We start from the raw sequence: 15,266 nt of genomic DNA on the forward strand, positions 1-15,266 counted from the left end.
GTTGCTGCTTTCAGGCATCACGTCACAATATGTTGGATTTGACATTTTCACAGTGGTGGCTATGATGAGGTCTACCTTCTGGGATATAATAGTCATATGTAGGTGCAGGGGGGGGTACATGATGAAATGACGGTTTCTAGTTCACATGATTGGATTTATTAACAGCTTGCTTACATATTCTTTATTTCACTTAAATTACAGTGCTATCGCTGATTTACACATTCCAGTTCAGCGTTGTGCACACACCAGGATTTTCTGTCTTCCAGTATTCTTCTCCTAGCAACGGATCTCCACACAGAAACTGTCTCTTCATATAACTCTAAATATTACACATAAGATCTTCCAGTTACTCTTCCAGTATCACTGCACTGTTGCACACATAAAGTCTTCTAAATCACACCTGATATCCTCACAGAGCGACCTTCTGTATTCCTGGTTCCACTTTGCTTGCTTCCGCCACTCTCATACTCCTGAATACTGACGAATACTGGCATCTTTTCTGTCTGTAACTGTCATTATATAGTTTCTGCACTGACCATGCAGAAAACAGCCTATATTGTTGGAACTTGTTCACAGAGCTGTCGCCTAGCAATGTGCTGATATAATCCGCAACTCTCCCATTCTACACGTGCTCCAAGGCCTCTGTGGCTTAACATTTCCTGCATACAGCAGATATGCCACAATATCATATAGTTTAGTGAAAGTCAACTATGTGTCAGAGAAACATATTGCCTCCATCTTCAGGTTCAATTAGCAAATTAATAGAAAGCTTGCAGGAGATAGGCAGCAAGCAGAGAAACCTGTGCTGCCCTCTTTGTGTTCTCTTCTATCTTAGTTTACTCTTTTACTCTGAAGATGGAGGCAGTATGTTCTGGTTGGCTTTCACCAGACTATATGGTGTTATATTTCAGAAGATATAATGTTTTAAGCCCTCTTTTAAAGTCCATTTATTTCTTGACTCACTGCCATTGCTGAATTTATTATTTATTTTTATACTTTTAAATGTTTGGAAATGCTGTTCTGAGCATGACACAGCTCCTGAAAGGGTTAAATGTTAAATACATAAGCATGATTGAACCAGATCAAGTTGTTTCATGCAAACCTCATATTACAATTATTGTTTGGACATGTCAGTGAAACTCAGATGTAGATAATGAACAATACAGACTTCTGGGTTGTACCACTATTCTGTTCAGACTTTTACCTTTATAGTACAGAAGATCATTTTTTAATTTTTTTTTTTTAATTCCCATAATGTTGTGTGGAATCCAGCTGGGTCCACTTGGCACGTCGGCCTCTGATTGGCCTATTGTACCTGCCCTGGGTGATTATGATGATGGAGAATTTGGTGGAATGAAGATTGGCAGGGGAAACCGAAGTACTCGGGGAAAACCTGCGCCAGCGCCACACTGTCCACCACAAATTCCACTTGACCACACCTGCGCTCGAACCTGGGCCACCATGGTGGGAAGCCAGCAACTAGTTAGTTAATTAGTTAGTTAGTTAGTTAGTTAGTTAGTTAGTTTTTGGAGAGGGTGGGTTTCCCCATGCACTTAGACCTGTATTGGTCCATTGTGCTTCCCTCTATGATTTCTACCAGTCTCTATATCCTACCGGTACTGGTGCTTACCATCAGTCCCACCCAGCCAGCGAGACCGGCTCTACTAGCTGAGAGGTATCTATAATGCTTCCCCCATCTACCAGAGGTATTAGAGACTGCTGTTGGGTGGGAAACATCCGTAATTTGGCTCAGTGACCTCCTTTGGAGATATGAGGTTCTTTTACGTTTCCGTAAAGCTACAACACGGGACCCACGGCTTAAAGTCCCTCCCGGAGGACTTGTTCCCTGAATTTTTCCACCCTTAAAAATTCGACGACCTCCACTGGGTATTTGAACCCGTGTACTACGAGTCATGAGGTGGGAACATTACCTCTAGACTACTGAGGCCGCTAAGCCAGCCACTAACCGGTTGAGCTATGGTGCAGCCTTACAGAAGTTCATAGTCACTGCTGTAATAACTTCAAATCAACTTTTTCTAAAAAGATTCCAGTTTTAATTACTTGTAATTACCTGACTACATAGCAAACATCACTGTATTTGGTGCCTTCTAGTTCAGTAGTCTTCGGAGAATATGCTGACCCTGGTTGCAATATCTTGAAGTGGAAGTGAATCTGGTGGTGTACTCAGTAGAACAGCATAAAATAATTTTACCAGACAGCTAGCATTATCACAATCCAGCGTTTATTTGAAGTGAACTTTGAGTGCATGAAAGCACCAAGCAGGTCTGCAATAAACAGATTAGTTAATAAGCTTGAGATGACTGGGCATATGAGTAACAGTAAGGAGAGTGTTGTCAGTAAGAAAGAGTCTGTTACAACACCAGAAAATGTTCATGTTGAGCAGGCATTGTCCCAAAGTCCCAGGAAATTTGTGATACATTTTTCTCAACAACTCAGAAGCATCATCAACATACAGGACAACTACTGAAGATGTGAAACACTTTTTATAAGAATTTCAAATACAGCAAGCCCTTTGTCACGCTCATGAACCCAGGAAAGTTGACATCTATAGTGACTTGCCTAAGACATTTCTGAGGAGAATCCAGCAGTATCCCAAAGCATATGGTTTAGTGATGAGTCCTGTGTTTGCTTCAATGGCTAATGTGAATAAGTAGAATATGCAGTAGGCCAGTGAACACCTGCATAATGTATTGGAGACACTCTTACACCAGAAATATGCACGGTGTGATCTGTCAACAAGTGGTATTGATGGGCAAGTTTCTTTTTTACAATACTGTGACTGTTGATTGTTATCTCTATGTCTTTCAGGAAGACTTTCTTCCATTTATATAAGGAATAGGTGTCAGTTTCAGGTAAAAATGTTTTAAACAAGTCAGAGTCTTGCCCAGACACTGTGAACAAGTGTTGGATGTGTGCAATGAATATTTAGATGACAGAATGTTGTCTAATTGTTTTCCAGAACAGTTCTTGTATGGGTGGTCCTTGCCACCATCCTTTCCAGGTCCTAATCCATGCAGTCATTTCATATGGGGATTTTTTAAATTTACATTTTACAGAAATAATCTGCACGCAGTCAAAGAAGTGAAACAAGACATTTTGGCAGCAATGGTCAGCATCATTGAAGAAATTCCAGTGAAAGACATATTGAAAATCCATTTATGTGATTGTCGATATCCCAACACTAATCAAGTCAATATCCAAAGACTAATGAACTCGGAGACATTAAGTAGTGTGATGTTAATTGTATGAAATTTTAACTTGAGCATTTTCTAGAAAGACCCCTTAAAAGTATTACAGTAGAAATCAGTTTCATGAACAGTCTAGGTCCTTGAGGAATGCAAAGCTGCAAAAAATATACTTAAGAAGCATGTACTCCACTCCTGTTAAATATTGATATATGATGTAAAAAGGTTTATCAGCCTCTGTCACACATTGCATTGTCATGATATTAGTAAAAAATTGTGAATGTATTTCTTTTTACATTTCTCACCAGACAATCCTAGAAGCCATATTGCCCTGTTATATGCAGCACATCCAACTGCCAAGCTACAGGAAGGAAGGCAAAACTGAGAAGGAAATCATTTATCAACTTGCAGTTGCTGTTAAGACTCTTGTCAATAACTGTGAAGCTCTTGCAAAGTAAGTTGCAAATTATTTCTTTTTATAACATGAGTTTTGTGGTCTGGAGAACAGTAAAGGGGTACAGAATTTTTATGAGAATTCCTAATGAAGAACAGAAGACAAAAGACAAAATATTATGTCCTGGTTGTGTGGGTAGCACTCCTGCTTTATTTTTAGAAGTCACAGTTTCAGATCTGGGTACAGATGGAGATGGTGTGTAGTTTTCTTCTTTCTTTCCTGGCAGAAGACAAGAACCTCAAATCATGTCATGACTGCTTTCTTCCACATCCTATCCAGTTCACTAATCATCTTAGTATTTGATGCTGTGTACGTAATATGAGGTATTGGTAGCATTGTTAAATAAAGCATAAATGAACAAATAAAAGGTATCAGTTACTGTATCTATTTAACAAGTTTTTTCAGATGAAGTAAATCCCTGATAAGAGTTGAGGCAGCTATCACTATGCAAATTGTTTGAGTCAAACAAAAAATGGAGAAAAATTATGGGAATGAGTTTATTTTTGTTTTTTACACATGTTCATATATTATTACAGTATATCAAATGTTTTAATTTCATTCCTATTTTTTACCTATAATGAGGCAAAATTGTTTTGTACAGACAGGCAAAAAAGTGCATGGAAATTTGAAGCATCATTTTACAAAGGACACTTTTGATATGATACTTCAGTATTATATAATGTGATATGTATACCCATTGCTAGACAATGCGTGCAACACACATGAGGCCAACAGAATGGGAACAGTGTTTTCTTTGACTGTGAATGGGCTGTCACTATGCAACAGCGCTGGTGTGATATCACACAACAGTATTTCCCCATCACATGACATGTTTCCTACGTCATGTGCTGTGATGACATCATTGATGCTTGGATGACACAACAGTATCGTTGATCATGATGTTTCCATGGTGTCTGATTCGAAGCTACACCGAATGAAAATGCATAGTGGAATGGAGTACAGAAGAATACAGGAAGTTGGCCTGTGAGGATGTAAAATGTGATTGGAAGGTTTTATATGTAATATGTGATAGTGAGTTATGGCCGAGAAGTTAGCTATGAAGACTTAGTGTGTGACTCCAAGACTATGTGTGTGACGGTGCAGTAATACTGGGAGTGCAATTGGAAGATCTTAGGTGTAATACTTGTAATGATTTGAGTGCTAGTTTCTGTGCTGAGGTCCGTTACTAGAAGATGACTAGTAGAGACTGAAAATCCTAGTGCGTGCGCAACGGTGAACTGGAATGTGTGTAAATCAGCGATAGCTCTGTACTGCACATATTTAAGTGTGATTAAGAGAGAGTGTATGTAACAAAAGTGTTAATAAATCCAATCTTCCAAACTAGAACTTGTCATTTCATCATGCGTACCATCCTCACATGACAGTATTATTTAAAATGTCATGGATGAGATTGTTAAATAATATAGTGTCCTCAATCATTATGAATTTTCTGTTTTGTAAATTGATTATGCAGTTCCTTCATTAATATGAATTATCATAATGAACAGGTATATTTCATAAAATTTGAGCAGTCTAGATATGAAGAGTGTTATTGTATGGCAGTACTATACTAAATGGAAGCCATATGTGATGTAGTGTCATAGATATGCTATTGAACATTCTGTATATTGTGGCATATAAACCTGTTTCTAGGTAACGACTGTGAAATGGGCAACAGGACAACAGCAGTTGCTATGCAGCAGATTCTTAACAAGCAACAGTTGAACTACAATAGTATAGGAACTGTTGGAAACAGTGTTTTCTACTTAGTCCATCCAAAGTGGTTATATAATGAGGACACCAGTCGAGCTACAGCTAAAAGTCAGACTGTGAAGAGAAGACTAGTAGGTTTGTGTGAAATGGCCACCAGCCTGGGAGTTAGTCATTCAAAGCACTGAGAGAATTATAAGGGGGTCTCTGATGAGAAGACTTAGTTGGGGTATTAGTGCAGAAGCTGAAGAATCTCCAGTGTTAAAATTTGTTACCATGAAACATCTAGTGAAGACAGAGAAGACTTTATGTGTGCTTGCAGTTACAGTGATATTCAGAGTGTGTAATTCTGTGGAACTGTTATAATTTCTTGTAGTTATGATTGGTAAGTGGTCAATAAGTACAGTGTCCAATCAAAAACCCTGTTGAGAGTCACTCTAACATGAATTGAATTGAACTCTAATTGAAATGAATTGTCTGCATCACTCTCTGTGCACCAGTTACATCAAGTATATGTGAACAGGGATGGGGGTTTGGTGTTATGACCTGCATGCACACTTACCTCAGTTTGGTAACAGATGGCCTGGTGCATATTAGTGGATGATTAAATATTTGTTTGACATTATGACTGCTAGACAGATAAAATAAGCTTACTATAGTAAGTTTATGAGTAACATATTTATATAATATTATAAATTGATGGCTGATGGGATGAACACATAGTGAAAGAAGGAGCATGTTAGAATTCAAAGTTGAAGTGTCTGCAAGTTGGAAATAATGTAAAAAAATGGGAAAGATGGGACAATAAAATCTGACCTCTCAAGTCATCGCTGAAGATGAGGCATCCATCATGGAAATTCCACAAATATGGCTGGACACCTTGAGGAACAGGGATTTGCCATCATGTATATTTCTTGACCCATTTAGCATTTGTGTTTATGATTGACAAGGTCAAATTATGATTACAGTTGTGATTAACCTTTAAGAGACGGCCCTTTAAATTCCGGTAATGGCTGCAGGACGGATTTAATTTAAATACCCGCATTTATAAAGCAATAAAAACTGTAATCATTTACTAAAATTGCTGTGATTTCTACAATTTTTGTTCTAAACGAACCTAATAAACGCTGCTTTTTTCTAACAAGAATATAGAATCAGGTATTATAATTTACAGACTTTATAAAATGTGTAAAAATTTTTAGACTGATTCCAACTTAAATATTCCCCAATTTGTTGTCTCTCTGAAAGAATTCATACATTTCTTGCAAAGTATGAATGCTGCTGAAGTGGCAACACAGCAGATGCGCTAGCCGGGGTTTTGGCCTGCGTGTATCAGTGTATATCACGTACATTCTTACGGTATGCAGAGATGTGGGCCAGTATGTATTCATTCATAAGAACCCTGATTGTTTTTTATCGCTAATAGCTACACAATAAGTTCTCTGTTCTGAGTGCTGAGTTAGTTTTCATAGGAACTTTCAAGGCTACCGTCCTTATGCCACAGCCAAACAGTGTTATAACTTTCAAAGCTAGCATTCAGTGAAGTTGTCAGCCCACAGCATGGCGACGTCTCGTTTGGAAGACGCTGACATGTTTCAACTCATAAACGACTCCGAATCAGATTGTTGTACCGACAATTCTGAGACTGGCGTTGATGATTGTGAATCAGAAATTGATTTCGACGAAGAACTACCATCTTGTTGGGCAACCTGGGGACCACCACACCAGCATGGCAAGAGGAGTGTGAATAATTATTCAGGTGGAGCTGTGGGCAAACTGTGGTAAACAGTTATAGCATCTGTCTTCGAACCTGGAAATGGACAAATAAACTATTTTTCCATCTCCTGGAACTGAACAGTTACATCCTGTTGTCACACAGAGAATTTCGTCTCACTCTTGTGCGAAACATGCTGGAAGGGGTCCACCTCGCCATCAACGGCCCAGGGGTCGAACCCCTGCCGTTTTATCGGAGATATCTCGATTATAGGAGGCCATACCACATCACTGGCCGACTTCCTCTACTTCGCAATTGAGGTGTCGAGTGTGCTTTTCGCGTGGGAAACGAAAAACCGTCCGGACAAAGTGCGTGAAGTGCGACATCGGACTCTGGATTTCCGGGTGTTTCCAAGATTTCCACACGAAGCCAACATTCCGTTAGATGATGCAGGTGGGAAGAGAGACAACTTATAAAGCTGGTGTCCAAAAATCATGTAAGTAGAAAAAGAATATATAACTTAAAATTAGATTTTATAAAGCCGGTCGCACACGTGCACTGCGCGACGACATATGGCGTCATTTGTCCCCTTGACTTTATTTTAATGACGACATATGGCGTCGCTCGGCTCTTAAAGGTTAACAAGGATAGATATTTAATAAAGTTAGATCCATGATCATGAACTCTAAATTGTTCCGTTCCCATGGACAGTTGCATATCACTATTACCGATATGTCTTTCAGGTGATCAAATATGCATTTTGAGAGAGAAAACTTTACAGAGAATGTTTTATGCCATGAAGTTAATAATGTTATGTTATGAATAAAACATGACTTTCAGATTTATTTCTTTTCAGAATGTCCTGAGAGGTATCAGTAAAATATTGTCACATTTTTATTAACTATTGGTAATTGGATTTACTGAACTCTTACAGATCTGTGACTACAAGTAATTATAACCATTTTACTAACTCACATACTTTACAGTTCACTAGAACACACACTTAAGTCTCTCAGCCTGCTGTGTCTTCCACAGTCTTCTGGTAATGGTGTCTGATGGAAGACATTCCCATTCCTTTGGGTTCCTGAACAGTCCTTGGCCTCAGCAACCAGCAACAGCTCCCAATAACTGGACCACAGCAGTCTCCTCTAACTAACTCACTAGCTCACCAACCAATTCTTCACTCAATAACTTGTCCTCAGCACGGACTGCATAAGAAACACCATTCCTCTATTGCAGTGCAATTGTTGCATTTGTTCCTGTTTGTGGAGCTGTTGCATAGAAATGGGACTACATGCTATAATACATGCATACTGCCATTTCTTCTGTTCCCAGGGCTATGCATTTGTTATCTGTGATCAGCCTCTCCATCCTTCCCCGTGGCTTGGCCTTCAAGGTGATTACTCCACAACTTCTCCAGCTGCTCCCTCCTTAAAGCCACTCATCTCAAGAGGTTCCCTGATAAGGTGCAAGCCGGCTCACATGTACCACCATCATCTTCTTTCCCGAGGGCTGTGCTTCTGATGTCTTCCTTTCATTTTGGAGGATTTGTGACGGTGTATTAATACAGTTATTGTGTTCTTGGACATTATCCATGTAAAGTGAAGAGCAACTGTGATAGCTAAGTCATGGTTGGGCTTCACTTTATATTCATTTTCCAGAATAATGTATGTTCACTTTGATGAGTGGTCAAGTTCAAAGTTGGCAACATGTATGAATTATTCTTTGGTTTTTGCTGTTCAGTGTTTTGGGTAGGAGCGGGAAGAAAAATGGCTTCTTGTGAAGTGATGTGTGTTGGCGTGCTCTTAACTCTGATTACAAATATACTTTTACTGTGCAATAGTTAACGCTGCGTAATTATTAACCCAATTACCAACACACTTAACTCATTTATCTGCAGGAATTATAATGGGCCACAGAGGGCAAGTCCTGAGCACAAAGGCTCTAGTCAACGTAATTACAGCAGGGGACCCTATTCTCCAGGCTTTGAATTTGAGGATGACTCGCACTCAAAATACATGAGTGACCACAGTAGAAGCAAGATCATATATGAAAGAGACATGGAAGATTCTGAGGTAAAGCTGATTTCTTTCTGTTCTATATACCTATGAGTTTTCATGCATATTGTATTTGCTTTTAGAATCTTATTCATTTGAACTATTGTTGTGCTTGTTGGAAGTATGCATGTTCTAAATATGGTCCAGCCTAAAGGGATCAATTTAGTATTCTGTGTGTGCATGTGTATCTGGATTTGAAAAAAAAATTGTCAACCTTAAATCATTTAGAGTCTAAAAAAATGCTTATGAAAGAAATAAACGTTGAAAGTAGTCTTTTGAAGGCAAAGGTACACCTGTTGTAGGATTCAGAAGGCTATTTTAAGTACTGTACAGTTTAAGTACGTACAATAATCTCAAATATCAGTAGAGCCTAGTAATAAGATTATTTCATAGTCCTGTATATGAAAATTTATTTTGTACACACATGAAAGTGTGCACACACTTCTATGATAATATTTATCTGAGATATATGAGTACATTAAGTTGTGTCTCAGTTTTCTATCTGTAAGTCTGTTGAACACATCCTAATGTTTCCAAACTGTGAACTTTGAATGCTACAGTTCCTCATACAGCCATTTTGTTTTAAAGTCATCTATCTTATAGCAGTAATATCAACACAAATACAGAAATATACAGAATATACGTACCATTTATCATTATAACACAAGAGCACTGAAGATGCATTAGAACACTGAAGATATGTCAGAGTATATTTTGGGACCTATAATTGTCATTATTCTACCATAATCCTCATTACTTAGAGACATATTATTGCAAAAGGCATTTTTTTATGTTGAAGTGTGATTGTATTTTAATTATACTATCTATTGTGATATGCAACTCAGATTTATATACTCTCTATGATTTTTTCTTCTCAGTGTATAAGGAAATTCTTCTAAACTTCTAATCAATTTTTACTGACACTGAAACTATAAAAAGTGATGCATTTTAGCCTTTATCGGACAGACTTTTAAATTGCCTGGAGCCCTCTGAGGCCGGTATATGAATCGCCCCAATTAATCAACATTGCAAACTTTCAGAAAAAAATACATATTTTCCGTTCTATGCAACATAGAAATACGAACTAAAAACATCCTGAAAGACAGTCAAATTTTCTACAAATACACAAAATAGCAATTTTTACAAATGAAAGTTAACTGTGATTATTTTGTCATGAAATGCAAAATATAATCTTTATTAGATAGGTTATGAAATTCCAAAGGACTTACCGCTGTTTTTTCTTCAACCTTGAATCATGGTGATGTAACTATAATCACACTATGTGCAATAATATTTTGTTCAGACTGTACACGAGTTTGAACTGTGTCACTTCACATTTTACGATACTCACACACTCTGACGCACATGGAACTTCTTGAAGCAGTCCACCTCACACAGAGCAACATCACACTTTTTACAATAGAAGAACGTGCTCCTGCTTTTCTTATTTAGCGAAACACACGTCTTTGTATCCCTTTGGTTGGCCAATGTTGTGAATGTTTCACCTCCAGTTGACTCAGTTGGGCCCCAGATAACCCTGGCCTCCCCCAAGAAACGCCACTGACTGTGATATTCAACTTTGAGACTTGGTGATATTGTAAATATAATCACACTATATACAATAATATTACTGTATGCGAGTTTGTTGAACTGCATCACTTCACAGTCACTTCACTATCATACTCACACTGACATGCGTGGCACTTCTCGAAGCAGTCCACCTCACACAGAGCAACATCACACTTTTTACAATAGAAGAGTGTGCTCCTGCTTTTCTTATTTAGTGAAACACACAACGCCTTTGTATCCGTTTGGATGGCCGTGTTGTGAATGTTTCACCTCCAGTTGACTCAGTTGGGATCCAGATAACCTTGGCCTCCCCGAGAAACGCCACTGACCATGATATTCGCCTTGTGCGACTGAAGAATCATCTTGGGGGAGGGGGGTTTCCAGCAAAATCTAATAAAATATGTTGATTGACAAAGTGACAATCTCACCTGTTAGTAATACTCTCAAAATAGTGATGCAAAGTAATTATAATACTAGTCAAAAAGAGTGCCAGCCCGACACTAATAACGAAAGTTGCGGTGGTGAAGATGCCTTTTACTCACAAAGTGATACTGGCTCAGTGGGTTTATACCTCTTCCAAGACACAAAATAAAAATGATATATAAAGAAATATTAGACAATCCGACACTGACTTCCTGACTGATAATTCGCCACTGAAAACCAATCCTTGAATGCGTCAGACTTCCTTGAAGGCTCTGGAAGCACTCACATGCAAGCACCAATGAATATTTTCTCATCAGTTCTCAAAACAAAGCTGGGCTCTATTTGGCTGACCAGGTCATACACAGTCATACCTAAACAGAAATAGAATTGAAACCAGTACCTTTATAAACGATTCCATTNAATGGAATATTTTCAAAAAATTAGTTACTTGAAGTGGGATCCTACCCCTTGGAACAGAAGAATGTTTTAGTAGCAACCAAGATAGACACATCAGAAGAGTGGATAGGCCTTATTTTGTAATACCTGTAAGCATGCCTCATGGATCTGATACCAGGAAGCACTGTACTGATCATAATGATTCATATTCGTATGTGAAATTGGTATTATTAATGATTGTAGCTGTTGCGAAGTGAATTTCGACGTCCACGAGATATCCTGTTGTCCATGGTAGCTGAATTTCTCACGAAGTGCACTCTTCGGCTGAATGAGATCAACAAGAAATCAGGCCAGGATAACAAGACTATTGAGCTTTTGGACACCAGGGCACATGTGGTATGTATCTTCACCTGAGTTACTTATCGTAAATTACCTGCCTCGATTTCAGAGGACTCTGGATTCAGCTGTAGACCCTGCACTCACTGATTTTCCAGTTTCTTGTTATCTTAAAGTTTCTGTTAGCTGCTTCCTTTTAAATCCTTTCTGTAGTGAGTTTTTATCAAGACACATTCTTTTCTGTTTCATAATATTTTAGTGTCCTGTATTGTAGAAGGGCCATTTGTAGCTTTTAATTCTTAAAAAATGTTAGCAGTTTCCCTCATTGAGCATTTCAAACATGGAACAGATTGAGACCATAAGAGTCAGTATTTCAGGGCATGGCATCTAATACAAAGTACTGGAAGGGTTAAGGCCTTCTCCACTTATCATAATTGTGATAACAGTGATGCTGTCTCAAAGTAGAAATATTTTCTTACTCTGATTCCCGCCTCTGCTATCCATCAGTCTTGAGTAGGCTAGAAGGGTCAACACCGACCATAACCAGAGGTTCTACACTAGTTCTTTTCAAACTTTTTCATCTGTGGAACACTTTCTCAGGCTGAAATATTTCACAGCGCCCAACCATTTTTTGAAATTTGTAATATAAGAACAAAGGGGTGCTCATATTTTTTGCTTTTGTTTCCGTACAAATATAATAACGTCAGTATTTTACTAGAGGTTTAATCGGTCATTAAAGAAGTAAAAATAATTTAATGTTAATTTCTCAGTGTGATGGCTGAGGTGGTTTTGAGCAACACTTCAATTTGAAATCTGGTAGAATGTGTCACAGTTGCAGTCTGAGATCTGCCACAATGTCTAGCTTATTTCTGTATTTATTTTTGTCATTCTATGTCATGGAAAACCAAATTCATGAAGGTAAGTTGTTGAAAACTTTAGCCATTTTCTAACAGCCTGCTTTCATATCTGAGGATGCTGTTCAGTTAAGCTGGTCTGAAAACTTGAAAGAAAAATAGTGTGAATACTGTTACTTCAAAGCCAAATCACTCAAATATCTATCAACATTTACAAGTGATTGGAGTGTTTGAGATGCGGGTTTGGATTGGTAATTGCATTTATTAAAACCTACAGGTCGTAACTACAAATAATTATTACACTCTTGCTAATTTACACAATTTACGATCACTCCACACTAATCTTCTGTCTTTTTCCACTAGTCTTCACAGATTTATAATGCAGGGACTATAGAAGTGTCCCTAAATCACACACTCCCAATACCACTGCACTATAGCACACATAAAATCTTCAGATCACATTTGAGGTATTCACAGGCTCACCTGTTGTACTCTTCTGTACTCCTAGTTCTGATTTGCTCTCTCCTTGCTTGCTTGCTTGTTCGCATGCTTTTGTCCCTGTTATTCACTCATAACTGCCCTGAAGTTAACACATTGAGGACAGGTCGCATGATATCATGCTTTTGGCTTTTAAACGTGGCGGACCAGTTGCATGATATCATGATTTTTAGGACACATTAGGTTGTAACACACTATACCTTTCTCTGGCGCCACCCAAGTTGCACACAGTGGCATAATAAAACTCTGGAATGTTTGCTTACTTGTCAGTAACTTGACCTCGCTGTGTTCTTAACCAACTATAAACAAAAATGCTTTGCTGCTCTTTGAGCTGTGTGTATCAGCCAGTAGTTAGTGGTGGGGTATGGACAAGGAGAAATTCTTCTCTGATGAGCTAGCTGGCCTGCCTTGTGAGACGTGTAGTCATGGTGATTCAGAGAGCAGCAGTGACAGGGGAGAACAAAGAATTCTGGTCACAGACAGTAAAAGTGACAGTAGCTCCGATGATAATGGGGGTAATAACATTGCAGGGACAGTAAAAAATCTAAAGAAATCACAAAAATCTAAACCCTGATTCGAAATTGAAATACAAAGCATTTCTGATGAATGTGGCCAAGGCCTGGGCTACAGGCCAGATGGTGGCAGCAGAACCAGAGTCAGACACAGACTTAGTGCGACCAGGGCCATCAACTCCCACCCCATGCAGGCCTCATGTGGACCCCCCAGGACGACTTTTAGGTGATATGCAGAAACCTACCCTCGTGAAAATTGTGAAGAGTGAACATTCCAAGGGGAAGCTTCCTTCTAGGCAATGCTGTGTTTGCACAGTTCACAAAAAAAAAAGAGTATGTCTACATTTGCAAGTTCTGTGTAATGCCACTTCACAAAGGGGAATGTTTCCAGAAATATCACACCCTCAAGCACTTCTAGGAGCACTGGTAAGTGTTTGCCAAAAATTTTAGTTAATAAAATTAATTAGGAGATTTTATATTAATTTTTAAAGTGAACAGTACAAGTGTTATGATAGTGGGTATAATAATGGCAGCCCCAGGCTGATTTAAATATTTAAATCACCGATCCTCAATGTGTTAACTGGCATCTGAATTTACTACTCTTATAAGCACTCTGCACAGATCACACACACAGAAAACACAATTCTATTGTTGCATAAGACAGATCACACAGAGAACAAGCCGCGTGATTCCTAGGCAATGTCTTCATTGGTGTGCTGTTGGCCAGCAACGGGCAATAACATTCTTCCACTGAGACATATCTTCCATTGTTGCACGTTGACTGTGTTTACAGACCTGTAGCCTGGCAGCGTACCGATCAAATCTCTTACTTTATTCCTTGACTGTGAAATAATCTATCTGTAATGAATTGATGAAATGCCTTTGCAACCAGTTATTGTCATTGTTGTTTGGTGACAAATATAAGTCAAATGAGTTTTTTAATTTTCTGAGGTGCTCAGTTATGTCATGCTTTACACTTTCTGATTTTACCCAATTCTGTCATATTCATGATATCAAAGCAGTCACACCTTTTTGTTGCACACATTGGTGCTTAGATTTAATTTTTAATTTTGTTGAAACCACTTCATCCACAGCTGGGAGCATATTTGTGCTGCATTCCTAAGCTGACAGTTGAACTAGTTCAACTTACTGAAAATATACAAGGTGTGGCAATAAAGAACCCGGATTACTTTTATGACTCATTTCCGGCCACGTCATTGACGAAGAGGAGGGTAGGGCATTGACCCTTGGACTTCCCTCTACCGTCACACAAAGTTTCATTCACGTGCATCGGTTAGTCTGGCCGCGACCATTGTTAGAAGCGGATCGTGTTTCTGAGCTCCGTCGGAATAATGCTGAGTGCTAATGCAGAACAACGTGCTAACATCAAATTCCTCACAAAACTTGGAAAATCTGCCACTGAAACTTACAATTTGTTGACAGAAGTATATGGTGATCAGTGTCTATCTCGCACGCAAGTTTTCGAGTGGTTTAAGAAGTTTATGGAGGGTAGGAAAAACGTCGGGAACGATCCAAA

General features: G+C 38.6%; 1 protein-coding gene across 1 annotated transcript in view; it reads left to right on the forward strand.

Annotated features, from left to right (window-relative positions):
* LOC111869153 (protein unc-80 homolog) overlaps nt 1-15,266 on the forward strand; it is a gene marked incomplete in the record, with an annotated part of 381,072 nt that overhangs the window by 281,241 nt on the left and 84,565 nt on the right. Inside the window, 3 exon segments of the mRNA XM_033753297.1 lie at nt 3,515-3,660; nt 8,985-9,159; nt 11,773-11,925. Of these exon segments, the coding sequence (XP_033609188.1) occupies nt 3,515-3,660; nt 8,985-9,159; nt 11,773-11,925 (474 nt within the window).

This window comes from Cryptotermes secundus, unplaced genomic scaffold (genome assembly GCF_002891405.2).
Source record: "Cryptotermes secundus unplaced genomic scaffold, Csec_1.0 scaffold821, whole genome shotgun sequence".
NCBI lineage: Eukaryota > Metazoa > Arthropoda > Insecta > Blattodea > Kalotermitidae > Cryptotermes > Cryptotermes secundus.